The 13894-nt window shown below is 38.9% G+C and overlaps 1 protein-coding gene across 2 annotated transcripts in view; it reads left to right on the top strand.

Annotated features, from left to right (window-relative positions):
• Positions 1–13894, top strand: part of LOC101745243 (uncharacterized) — an 86164-nt gene that overhangs the window by 60113 nt on the left and 12157 nt on the right. For both annotated transcript variants that reach the window (XM_038015819.2, XM_038015821.2), the window contains one exon: positions 12914–13044. In XM_038015819.2, the coding sequence (XP_037871747.1) occupies positions 12914–13044 (131 nt within the window). The remainder of the gene's footprint in view (positions 1–12913; positions 13045–13894) is intronic.

Here is a 13894-nt window from a genome sequence, read left to right as displayed (position 1 = left end):
AACGTTGTGTACTTGGAATTCTTTTAAATTGTTAAAATACCGTAGACAAGACTCAATCGATCTAATACGGAAACCCATTGACACTATTTTAATTGTAGAGCTGTTTGATGTGTGAGTAGGAGGGTCTGTTGGAGAGGCGATCTTTGCACCTGTAGTTATGAGAAGTCCTAGACCCCAAAGATGGAATGATACGTAGGAAACACGAGGCGTTTTAATTTTTTGATTGAAGAAAACATTTAATATGTGTCGTGAAAACACCAAGGGGAGTATTTCATAGTTTTATAGCGCGATAATGTAATTCATTTAAAAGCGAAGTTCTTATAAGCAGACGAGCATATGATGACCATAATGACCACCAGTTGATGAATGGTCATAAGCGCAACATTACCAGGGAAAAAACCAAACCGCTGCTAACACTTTTATATACAGTAATTTCAGTATAAAGGAATCGCAATGATCTTTGTGATTTTCAAGCTGTTATATTGTCTAATGAGTTTATGGTCCATCAGATGTTGAGCGATTACCACACATACCAGATCCTGTAGATCGAATGGTAAACAGTCGACGTCGCCCAAAACACGTCATTCCGACTTGAGCCCCGTGAGCTCACCTAATAGTTAAGGTTACGCTGAAATAGCCTCTCAATGCTATCAGCTTAGGTAGAAAAAAAAAGGTTACCACAGCCACCAGTGGGTATCTGGAGGGTAGGCTCGCACCGTTATTGAATAGCTGGACAAATTATAGTCATATAAACTGGTCTCGCCTAAAACGTTGTAGAATGGACGAATGTGGTCAAATGGCCCATAAAGCGGTTTACTCACGAGCGACTTCCTGCTCGTTCGTTTCTGACCGACGTAAGGTGCTTCGACCTCATTCCCAAACTGACTTTGTTCGCGTTTCCTAGCCTCGACGCTAAATACTTTGCTATTTATATTGTCGGGTATAATGACCTCTGTTCTTAATTTATAGCTTTGTGAAAACTTATAAATAGTGCCCGATGCAGTTGCTGTCGAGAAAATTACTGTTTGTATTGAAAAGTTACCGTCGTTTGCTCCCTATGCTTTTCTAGATTTTTTATTATAAAACCTAAGTCATACCTAACTCCCTGTAGCACTTAAGACTTGGAGCTAATGTTTGAAGGCGAGAGGCGACACTCGCAGTGCTTGTTTCGACGGACTTCGGAAATTGCTTGACAGCTCCTATAGCTTCACTTGGATCAGTATACGAAACAGATTTAACGCTTGCCCAGCATTTAGATACCAAGGAAATTTCAACTTTAAGTAAATATTAATTTTTAACTATTTGATTGGAAACAACGTTTGAAATACATGTGTCGATGAGTCAACACTATAATAATTCGGCAATGACTTCATTCGAAACGCGTGCACAATGAATACAAAATTATAAATAAGAGCAGACATGAAAATTTGTTTTCGCTTAAAAATTCGGTTCGATTTAATTTCGCAGATTCTCACATCGACGTGTGAATGTCGCGCGTGTCTGTCTTTATTTATTATTTACACCAAATACACCGCCGTTCGGATTGTCGATAATCCCATTCTCTCGGATCGTTTGGAGCCTCTGGGTCTGCGGAGGGACTTCGGTTCCCTCTGTATTTTGTACCGTATGTTCCATGGGGAGTGCTCTGAGGAATTGTTCGAGATGATACCAGCATCTCGTTTTTACCATCGCACCACCCGCCACCGGAGCAGAGTTCATCCATACTACCTGGAGCCACTGCGGTCATCTACAGTGCGTTTCCAGAGATCTTTTTTGCCACGTACCATCCGGCTATGGAATGAGCTCCCCTCCACGGTGTTTCCCGAACGCTATGACATGTCCTTCTTCAAACGAGGCTTATGGAGAGTATTAAGCGGTAGGCAGCGGCTTGGCTCTGCCCCTGGCATTGCTGAAGTCCATGGGCGACGGTAACCACTCACCATCAGGTGGGCCGTATGCCCGTCTGCCTACAAAGGCGACAAAAAAAAAAAAAAAAAATTAAAATAAGTACGCAATACATCGCGAATTGGAGAGTATTAAGCGGTAGGCAGCGGCTTGGCTCTGCCCCTGCCATTGCTGACGTCCATGGGCGACGGTAACCACTCACCATCAGGTGGGCCGTGTGCTCGTCTGCCTACAAGGGCAATAAAAAAGGAATAGAAAAAAAAGAATTCCCGGTGTGGGATATTCGCCAACAACTTTAACTAAACTTAATAAATAATTAGTGTTTGACGAGTATTAGATGTTATTCCTAATTAGTACACTGACAATTACGGAGACTGCCCAAGTAACTGAAACGTCGGTTAATGCATTTTCATAATTATCGCGAGATTACCTAACTGATAGCACGTTAGCTAGAGTAACAATACCATTTCGTTTGATGACATCACTATATGACTAAACATTAAAATGTTCTCAAAAAGTCGATAGTAACAAATAGCCAGTCATGTACCGTGTGTGTTGGTACATAGCTCGTAAAACCAGAGAACCGGGTCGAAGCTCTGGGCTGTGTCGCAATAACTTCAGCACATCGAGCTTCTGTTAGGTACAAATAGATTCATTTTACTTGTTTTAAATTTTGCGAGCCTAGTGAATTTAATTGAACTAGTCGCCCCGCAGTAGTCGAAATTCGACTATAATTAATTGAAATTATAAGTTTAAACATGATTATGGTTCTATTGTCAAACACCATTATAATTCGATAATATAATCACAGTATTCGCCAAAACTGCACTATAGATCAATAAAATTAAAAACAAACAATATTAGTCTATTATTTTCAATTCGACCATAGACTTTAAACAATAACAAAAGTTTCCCAATTGACAGTAAAGAAAGAGTATATTTTTATGTATGGGTTGTGTCAAGTACATGGTAGTGTGTTTAATGTTTTCTTTATTGATTTAAAGTATCTTTTATGCATTATTTAAAAAAAAATATTAGCTTTGTGCACTCCTTCTCTGTATTCTCTATAAGTGTGAGAAATTTCATACTCCTCCGTCCACGCAATTTTCGTAAAAAGGGATACAAAGTGTTTCCTTCGCGTATTAATATATAGATACAATGTGACACAGTGAGTTGATGAAGCAGAGATACGTTTAATTAGTTTCCTGTACTAGGGATCTAGCGAATCGATATACTCATAACAACATGCTATTATCAAATGTTCATGGACCGTTGAATTATACCCTAAAAACGACAAGAGAACGTAAAACTTAAAATGATATACAATGAACTCATCATAAAGTTACGTTGGAACGTTACGTAGTAACAATATTGACATTCTAATACACACGAAGATAGGAAGGAAATATGTAATATAACAGCGACATTATACATACTTGCAGTCGAAATTTATTAGCCATGAATAAATACATAGTTCCAACGGTTAATGACTACCGGATATTTAGTTAAAAAATTGCAATAACTCCATATATTTTCCACGTTCGGCTACGTCGTAAGAATGTTATGTATAATTAACTTACAGTGAAAACGAGCAACCGTGTCGTCAATATTAATATGTGCACGGCTAATAGGCTAACTGAAGTCGTCTCGGCCTAACGGATAAGACGTCCGGTGCATTCGTGTTGAGCGATGCACCGATGTTCGAATCTCAGGCGGGTACCAATTTTTCTAATGAAATACGTACTCAACAAATGTTCACGATTGACTTCCACGGTGAAGGAATAACATCGTGTAATAAAAATCAAACCCGCAAAATTATAATTTGCGTAATTACTGGTGGCAGGACCTCTTGTGAGTCCGCACGGGTAGGTACCACCACCCTGCCCATTTCAGCCGTGAAACAGTAATGCGTTTCGGTTTGAAGGGTGGGGCAGCCGTTGTAACTATACTTGAGACCTTAGAACTTATATCTCAAGGTGGGTGGCGCATTTACGTTGTAGATGTCTATGGGCTCCAGTAACCACTTAACACCAGGTGGGCTGTGAGCTCGTCCACCCATCTAAGCAATAAATAAAAAAAAACTGAACTGAAAATAACTGAAAATATGTTTTTTTCCCGGTTTTATCTTATTTCTCTCTCTCTTTATATACTCTATATTTCATTGCACCTGCCACTATTTACTCTGCACTACCTTTGGTTGACTGGTAGAGAATGCTTTAGGCATTAAGTCCGCCATTGTAAATTTTACTTGGAGTGTAATAAATAAATACCGCCGCGCTGCGAATGTGCATTATCTATATATTAATACGTGAAGCAAAAACTTTGTATCCCTTTTTACGAAATTTGCGCGGACGGACTATGAAATTTTCCACACTTATACAGAATATAGATAAGAAGTGCACAATGCTAATTTTTTTTTAAAGTAATTCATAAAAGATACATTAAATCAATAAAGAAAACATTACACACACTACATACCATGTATTTGACGCACACACGCATGCATACTATTTATTGTCAAACTTTTGTTCTTGACGTCTGTTGTCAAATTGAGAATAGATGAAATATTGTTTGTCTTTGTTAATATTTTTATAGTGTAGTCTTGGCGAAATTTGTGATTATAGAAGTATAAAATATAATCATAATAGTGTACAAACTTACAATTCCAATTAATTATAGCCGAATTTTGACTACTGCGGGACCTCTAGTTGGTGTAAATATGTGTAACTTCTATACGATTAATCCTAAAAGAGGTTAATATGTTATTTAAAACATTCTTCTTTAGATGACATAAATAGAATTTCGATTATTGAAACATTAAAACATTAGATGGAACATTAGAAACATAAAAGCATTTTTTAAATATAAAAAGATATAAAAACAGTGGTGAAGCAATAGCTTTAAATGTTGTTTCTCTTTATAAGAGCAACTCAATTTGTGCTATAGTTTTACGAAGCTAAACTGTATTTTGATACAAATAAAATAATACAATATATATGTACAAAGATTATGGATAAATTATACTCTGTCAGTATCAAATTATTACAAAATAGACGAAACGTAACATATGCGTATATATTATTATAATAATATATTCAAATGTGTTTTTCCTTAAGAATTTCACACATGAATATTAAACACATGTTGCATGCACTAAACATTAACATAATTTAAAATGTGATTTGTTACTAATCTTTAATTTATTTAAGTCATTCGTCGTCCCTGATTTTGTACTGGGCTAATGTAACTATGGTTTCCAGTATGTATGTCAGGACTACAAGACCATCATGATGTGGTTTATTTTCAGGAGAATTGTACCATGTATTGTACATGCAAAAATCACCGATAAAACATTATTTTTATAGAATGTCTTATGTAAGTCTGTTATAAGTACCTAATTTATTAATATCAACGATTGTGTATTTTGTATTTTTTTATTGCTTTTACGGTTCAGCTCACGGATCATCTAGTGTTAATTGGTTTCCGGAGTCCATAGACATCACTACAGAATACAGAATGCCGCCACCATTGGATATGTGTCAGTTAAAATTGTATATTGTAACCTTTGAAAACGGAACACATTACTGGTTTGCGGCAGAAATAGGCAGGGCTGTGCTACCTACCGGTGCGTGCTCATAATATACCCTATCGCTAGTAAATTGGCAAGTTATGTACTGCTAAAACTGAGACTTTAGAACTCATATCTCAAGGTAGGTGGCGGTATTTACGTCGTAGGTGTCTATTGGCTCCGGTAACCACTTAACATCAGGTGGGCCGTGAGCACGTCCACCCAACAAAGCAATAAAAAAAAATGCGGGTTCTTGGTTAGTCAAGCCCTGTGTGCTGAGTGTGAGGTCTTTAACGCTCTCGATAGCGTAAAAGTTAGTTATGAAATGGGATCGTTTGCGTGCGTTTGCCGCTAGGGGCGCTGTTCCAACTGCATACAAAATTGGCTTAACTTTTACGCTATCGACAACGTTAAGAAACTCGCACTAAGCACACTTTTTCTTTTTTTTATTGCCTTGATGTGTGGACGAGCTCGCAGCCCACCTGGTGTTAAGTGGTTACTGGAACCCATAGACATCTACAACGTAAATGCGCCACACACCTTGAGATATAAGTTCTAAGGTCGCTGAACGCGGGAGTCTTATGTGATGCCACCATCTTTCGGCATTACTTCGTAAACTGTCCATTCCATTAACAAACCACAATGTCTTGAACCGAAGAGCAGTAATTGGTAAGTTCGTTAAATAAACTTACAGACCGTATCGCACTTGGTCGTCTGAAGGTAGAAAGTACACGCAAGGGCTGGGAGGCACTCGATCGGAACACCGATGGTTGTCTGGGGCCGGTGCACCGCGCCGTGTCATGACCAGCACGAACAAGGATCTGATAACAAGTCTTTTGAACTTGAATGTATTTTGTTTCGTCGTTAGTGTGGAAGCTTATGGTAATCTATCTATATATATATAAATGAATTGCTGTTCGTTAGTCTGGCTAAAACTCGAGAACGGCTGGACCGATTTGGCTAATTTTGGTCTTGAATTATTTGTGGAAGTCCAGAGAAGGTTTAAAAGGTAGATAAATGTGAAAATGCTCGGAATTATGTGTCCCCCGTCGGTCGGATTCCTTTTGTTTGTTTTAAGTCTATTTTATACAATAGTTTAGGTCTTTTATTTAACGATTGAGGCACTACGAAGTCTGCCGTACCGGGTCAGCTAGTACTAATATATAAATAGGCAAAAACAAAAATTGTAAAGTAGCATTTTCTCCGCTGTTTATAAATACATGAATTTTGTCATGTTTTTTTTCTGTTTTTTTATTTTATTTTATTATTATTGTAATTTAAATTAACGAAGCGGTTAGCGTGGTATGGATAGTTCATGCCTAGAGAGAAGACTCATGTGACTAGGAGATGTATGGAAATGGTAGTGCAAGGTAAAGGGGGAAGAGGGGAAGAGGTCGATCGAAGAAGACATGGATGAAGTGTGTGAATGACGATATGAGAGAGAGGAGTGAGGGTTGAGAAGACGGCTGATAGAAGAGAATGGAAGAGAAAAATTAGCTGTGCCCGACCCCACCTAGTGGGATAAGGTGGAGAAAAAGAAGAGTTTAAATTGAAGAACCCTAATTATTATTTTTTTTTTTCGTTTTCTTAAATGTATTTCATAAAACATTGAGAAAATGTAATGGTTGGATAAAATAAATCCTCAAGCGTCATTGAATATAGTAGAATTTCCATTACCAGTTGAACAGTAGGTATAAAACAGAGAGGTTAAAGTTTAAGTTGCATTGTGATCGTTCCTAAAATCGAAGACAAAAGGTAGTGCAGATAAAGCCCTGATTGAGATAATACATAACAAGCAAACAGTGAAACAAGGACGTTTCTAAAACGTGTCAAACTTGCGCTTCCACAGATTCTGTCTCCGTATTTCCTTGAATTTTCATTAGAATTTCTCAACGGGAAATTACAAAATTCCATGCGAACAGACACCCTGTAGTTGATTGACTTCCTTGAGTAAGGATGACTCAGTGTCACAAACTAGAAGGAGAATTTACGCATTACTGCTTCACGGTAGAAATAGGCAGGGTGGTGGTATCTACCCGTGCGGACTCACAACACGTCCTACTACCAATAAATAGTCGTTTGGGCTATTTTCATTTTCCGAAGTTTTCACGGATCTCAATAAAATGTGAGTCGTCAGAATTTTAAACACGTGCAATATTATTCGTGATGTGTTCTGTGTATACAGAGTATATAATGTGGAGCATTTAAATACGACTAAAACAACAGTTTTTATCTTGCAAAGGTATGTTTTTAATTAATTACGAAACGAATTTTAACTGTAAGCTATTTGTGGTGTAACGACATTCCGCTCTATTTATCGCTACTTAATAACTAACAAAAATCCAATGAACAGGCGATGCGGAGAAGGGAACAGGTTGTAAGTGCGTAATCAGAATTAATGATCAGAAATCACCTTACCGTGACAGAGTTATCACATGTTAAAGTGTTCAGATTTATTGTGCTTTTTTTTCCTACTAAAGTTGGTAACCTTGCCATGTATGCCAGCATAACCGAGTAAGTAGGTGAGCTCACGGGGCTCAAACCTGACGACGTTGCTAACACTAGCCCCAGTAAAAGCAGTACTTCGCAAAATCTACCACCGGATCGCAATCGCGACCTACTTAAACAATCCAGCGAGAAACTCAGTGGGATTATTATGCAACGTAGAACCTATGTCTATCATAGTTTCTATGAAAACATAAAAATTACGCATGAATAATCATTTTCTAAATTTGTCATGCATGTATTCAAAATTAGAGGTAGATAACGGTGTCCATTTAATTATTTTACGACAGACGTATTGTGAAATATCGATAAATATATACATATATAAATATTTTGTTATCATTGACTATTATAAAAATAAATTGAAACAACAAAAATGAATTCAGAAAAGTCGGTCAGAAGTAATTTATCGTAAGGTCACGTGCCGGAACCGTCCGCGGGCACGCACTTCCGTCATTTAATGTCCATCGCGACCGTTGTCCGCCTGTTGAGATAGTAGGTACTATAATATTAACAACGTTTTATTAAGGGAACGACAAAATCAATATATTTCTGTCGGCCAATGAACGACGAACGAACGCGCTTTTATTCATTTGCGTTCTTTTTATTGCCCTTGTGGGCAGACTAGCATTCGGTCCACCTAATGGTGAGTGTATACCGTCGCTCATGGACCTCAGCAATCCCAGGGGCAGAGCCAAGTCGCTGCCTACCGTTAAATCTTAACTAATTACTATCGGGTCGTCGCGTCTCTTTGCGAGGGCGCGGGACGGTGATTCCCTGCCTATTGAGGCAGGGGTGATGAGTTGCGGGATTGCGCTGATGTAGGTCTGAGCTGATGGTGGGTGGGATTCTTCTTCTTCTCTTCATTCTTCCTTCTTGTCTTCTTTCTTCTATTCTCTTCTCTTCGTTCTTCTTTTTCTTTAACTAACCTCAAGACATCCGATATTTATTCGGTCGGGCAGGTGCCTGAAACTCGTGCGAGGATTTCGCGCTTAGGGGGCGCGCGGGGTATGTGGGTCTTGATAGTCTGCCGATGTTGGGAACAAACCGCAGGCCCAAGGATGCTTAAGGCACTATCCACTAGACTACTCCCCTTACACTCTTTCACCCGACGTCTGATCTCCGCCCAGGCTTACAACCCGTGCAGAGTAAGGGGTTTCCCGCAGTCAATACTACAACCAGACTCGCGGCGCCACCCCGAGGACGCCCCACCGACTGGTCGCCGAAGCGATTGGTGACGACCAACAACGCTGGTCTCCGCGTTACCGCGACCCATCAGGCCGCCCGGGCGGTGACGCTGGCGTTCCGGGATACCCTGTTGGGTCAGAACCAACCAGCCTACCGCCGGGTCGACACGCAAACGCATCAATGACTAAGCCGCTATCTGATTATTTCGATAGTTTTAGTGACACAAAACGTAGTCCGGTCAGTGCGTTTAAGGGTCCGATATTCAGGAGCACAACCTACAGTATAGTACAGTCGCACTTGCAAACCGGATTCACTCGGCTGCTCGTGTATATGGTATTAATTCACTAGCCCGCGTCGGACTCTCTTGAACATTCTTAACAAAAAAATATTGTTTTCTTCGCTATAAAAAACGAGTTTTGCGTCTTGTATGGCGGCCGGTATATAATACCGTAATGTGAATGACGCTATCCAATAGGAGACCTGAGAACAGTCTCAGTTGCGACTCGCCATCCTATGCTTCAAGTCTGAGTGTATCGTAGCTGAAATAAGCTTAACCGTGGTATAGGCAGCAAGTCTTGCGCTATTTACACAGTACTCAATCCAAACCTTAGTTACTGTCACGACCATCCTGCCTGTATCATGCTTCGGTTTGAATGGTGAAATAGCCGATAAACAGTAAGTACGACGGAGATTTCTCGTTTCAAGTTGGGTAGCACGATTACGTTGTCGTGGACATACGGAAGCTATTTAAAACCAGGCGGGTCGTGGTTGTATATATAGTGGTCACCTCACCATATAGTGAAGGCAAAAAAATTAAAGGACCTAAACTAATTCGTCGGTAGGTACCTGTGATTTAACTACACAAAGATTCTATTATTCCTTTGCCGTTACCAGATTGTATACTGGTGGATTTGGTATAAGACAACTTGGAAAATTTTACATAGGTATCCCAGGATCGAATTAGAGATCTCGTGCCGGACGGTTTTGCCCGTGTCAGAGCACGAACACTTTGTTGGGGTTGATTGTTCTGTTGACACAACTCTTGAAGTCCACCCAAGTGATCCATGTAGGCTGCAGTGACTTTGTATTGCAGTAGATTGGATTTCATATCCACCTGTAAATACAAAATACAAACAAACATATTAGATCGATAAACTTTCGAGAACATCTCACGACATGTCTTCCTCGTACATAATATATTAATTGGGTTACGCAGATGGGCTGATAACAATGTCAATGGATTCAATCATCGACATAAATTACTTGTTATAGAAATCTAGAACTTACTTTCGTAAAATGTGTAGTTTAAAAATTAAAAAGAACACGCTTAGTTATGTAGCAAACCGAAGTAATTTTTTTATCTTATTGATTCTGGATTAGAGCGAAGTTATAAAATTATTTTGTCGCCATCGGTCGTTGAGGCGTATGCAAATTTCCAGGTTGATCGGAGGTCTTGAAGTCCATTCCGTTACATAAAAGCAAACATGCGTAACATGCTAACAAAAGCGTGTAAAAAGATCTAATGGCTTTTATCTCCGATAATATATTATTAGTCCATAATGGTTGCTTTTTTTATTGTTTAGATGGGTGGATGAAAAAAATATGTAAATATAAAAGCGATAGTGTTTGTTTATTTGTTCACGTCTTAACCACTCAACCGATCGTCATGATATTTTGCGTACACATTATCAGAAGTACAAAATAAAACATAGGGCGTCTTTTACCCGGAAAAGAGTATCATAACCGAGGGATAGTTTTTTTTTTAAATTAACGAGTGTAGTCGCTAGAAAAATTTAGTTAAAACTTGTACACACTGTAATAAGTGAATGAAAGCGCCTTTCACATCGCCATGTCCAAATAATTAAATTAAACTAGAGGTCCCGCAGTAGTCGAAATTCGACAATAATTAATTGGAATTGTAAGTTTGTACACTATTATGATTGTATTTTATACTTCTATAATCACAAATTTCGCCAAGACTACAGTTTAAAAAACATTAACAAAGACAAACAAAATTTAATCGCAATTTGACCACAGACGTCAAGAACAAAAGTTTGACAATAAATACTATGCATGCGTGTGTGCGTCTAATAAACGGTATGTAGTGTGTGTAATGTTTTTTTTATTGATTTAATGTATCTTTTATGCATTTTTAAAAAAAAAATTAGCATTGTGCACTTCTTCTCTATATTCTCTATAAGTGTGGAAAATTTCATACTCCTCCGTCGAAAGGAATACAAAGTTTTTGCTTCACGTATTAATATATAGATAGTTTACAAAAAATATAATTTGTGTTTCGTTGACTGAACACACGCGTGATATAAATAAATACACACGACAACGCCGCGCCGCCGACGGAAGCTGTTCGTTTTTTACGCTAAACGTGTCATACGTTTTACAGAACGAATGTTATCCTTTTACATCTGAGTGGTTTCTTTTTGAACTTCTCCTTCCTTAACTTGCCAGCAATAACTATAAAGTTACCAGATATCATCGCCGCCATCCATGCAGTAAGCATGTGTAGGAGGGAACCCGAACTCCACTGGTGGTTATGTGTGAATATATGAAATGTGTTCTGGAGTTCTCGTGAATGCCCTTTCGTAACTTTTTTTGTTTTTTGTTTTTTTATTGCTTAGATGGGTGAACGAGCTCACAGCCAACCTGATGTTAAGTGGTTACTGGAGCCCATAGACATCTACAACGTGCCACCCAACTTGAGATATAAGCTCTAAGGTCTCAAGTATAGTTACAACGGCTGCCCCGCCCTTCAAACCGAAACGCATTACTGCTTCACGGCAGAAATAGGCAGGGTGGTGGTACCTACCCGCGCGGACTCACAAGAGGTCCTACCACCAGTGAAGTTGTTGAATAACCTGTTGACGTTGCAAATGACATGACCGTAGGCGATTACTGTTTGTTTGATATCATCATCATCAGCCCACAGTCGTCCACTGCTGGACATAGGCCTCTCCCAATCCACATCACTGAACCTGGTCTTTGACTGTCCTCAACTACTTTTTGCCGGTCAGTCTTGATCAATATGTTATTGATTTATTAAACTTCGGCTAGGATCTATTGAGATGTCCGCCAGCACCGACGCACCAGGCATGAGGTGGACGACATCCGCTTTCATTACCGACTCATTAATTGGCCTCGTAAGCGTCGTTCGTATGAGAAACTAGCTGTACCCGGCCGCTTCGCTAGGCATTTAAAATCAACATTATTATTTCTCACCCCCACAAAGATTCTCATCATTAACGCCCCTGCAACTGGTGTAGGGAGTCCAACACCGATAAATATTAGCCTATACATTAAGTACATGTATTTTCTACATGGATACCAAGTTTCAAGTTAATTGGATGCATAGTTCGGTAGTTATAACGGGACATCCGTAAAAACCACTGTAGATTTATATATTAGTACTAGCTGACCCGGCAGACTTTGTAGTGCCTAAATCGATAAATAAAAGACCTAAACTTTTGTATAAAATAAACTTAAAACAAACAAAAGAAATCCGTCCGACAGGGGACACATCAAAGGGAAAACAAAATTCTTATTTTTATTTAATTCCGAGCATTTTCATATTTATCTACCTTTAAAACCTTCTCTGGACTTCCACAAGTAATTCAAGAGCAAAATTAGCCAAATCTGTCCAGCCGTTCTCGATTTTTAGCGAGACTAACGAACAGCAATTCATTTTTATATATTAAAGTATAGATGAGAATGTATGTATGTTGTATATTCCAGAGAGGAGGTGCGCAACCACGCCGTCCGGTGGAACGCTCAGTTCACGTTCATGTGCAAGATGTGCGCCAACGCCAGCACCGGAGTCTTGGAGCCGGCGCTGCTCAGGGTCTCCGTCAGAAAAGAGTGCAAAGGTAAACTTTACTGTCTTACATTCATCATTTTCTAAACCGTTCAACGCCTTGCGCTTTGATCTCGCCAAGTGTAGGCCATGAGGTGTAGGCCATTTTATTGCTTAGATGGGTGGACGAGTTCACAGCACACCTGGTGCTAAGTGGTCGCTGGAGCTCATAAACATCTACAACGTAAATGCCGCCACCCGCCTCGAGACATGAGTTCTAAGATCTCAGTATAGTTACAGATGTAATATGTAGTTGGTATAATAAAGTAATTTTTTATTTTCGCTATGGTCGTTGTGGTTCCAATTAAAAAAAGTACTGTATTTTATGCGAATTATGCCTCTTCTTAATATTCAAACGTAGAATTTCCTAACTTAATTTGATCAAGGAGTAATTTATCTGGTAACAATGGGATCTAAAAATCTATAAAGTTTCATTAAATTTTCCCCTGTTGTAAAGTACTGTTGAGCTTCGCTTTAAAATATGCCAGCAAAGTTTTGAAGTTGTTATAACATCCACAATGAACCGCCAATTCATTGTGAATGTTATAACTTTAGGATTTGGATTCTTCGCTATAAAAAGACTATCGTTCATAAGTCTTACTTGTCGTCTGTAATGTTAGGTGGTACATCTGGTGTACCCGCAGCCCTACGACTGCCGTGGTCAGAACTTGGAGCAAGGACTAAATTATACAAATAATTATATACCTCGTATTGAATGTTTAATAAAATCTACTCGAAAGATTTCTTAATTCGGACCATTCCCGGTAGTACGAATATTTTTTGTCCCTAATTGCTTTTGGCTTATTACACCTGAGTCTCGGTTTGAACTATAGAAAAGCTATTATTGGTGTCAATTCAAAATT

This window comes from Bombyx mori, chromosome 15, assembly GCF_030269925.1.
Source record: "Bombyx mori chromosome 15, ASM3026992v2".
Taxonomy (NCBI): domain Eukaryota; kingdom Metazoa; phylum Arthropoda; class Insecta; order Lepidoptera; family Bombycidae; genus Bombyx; species Bombyx mori.
Note: the sequence above shows the minus strand (reverse complement) of the source record. Positions and strands in the feature narration are given on the sequence as shown.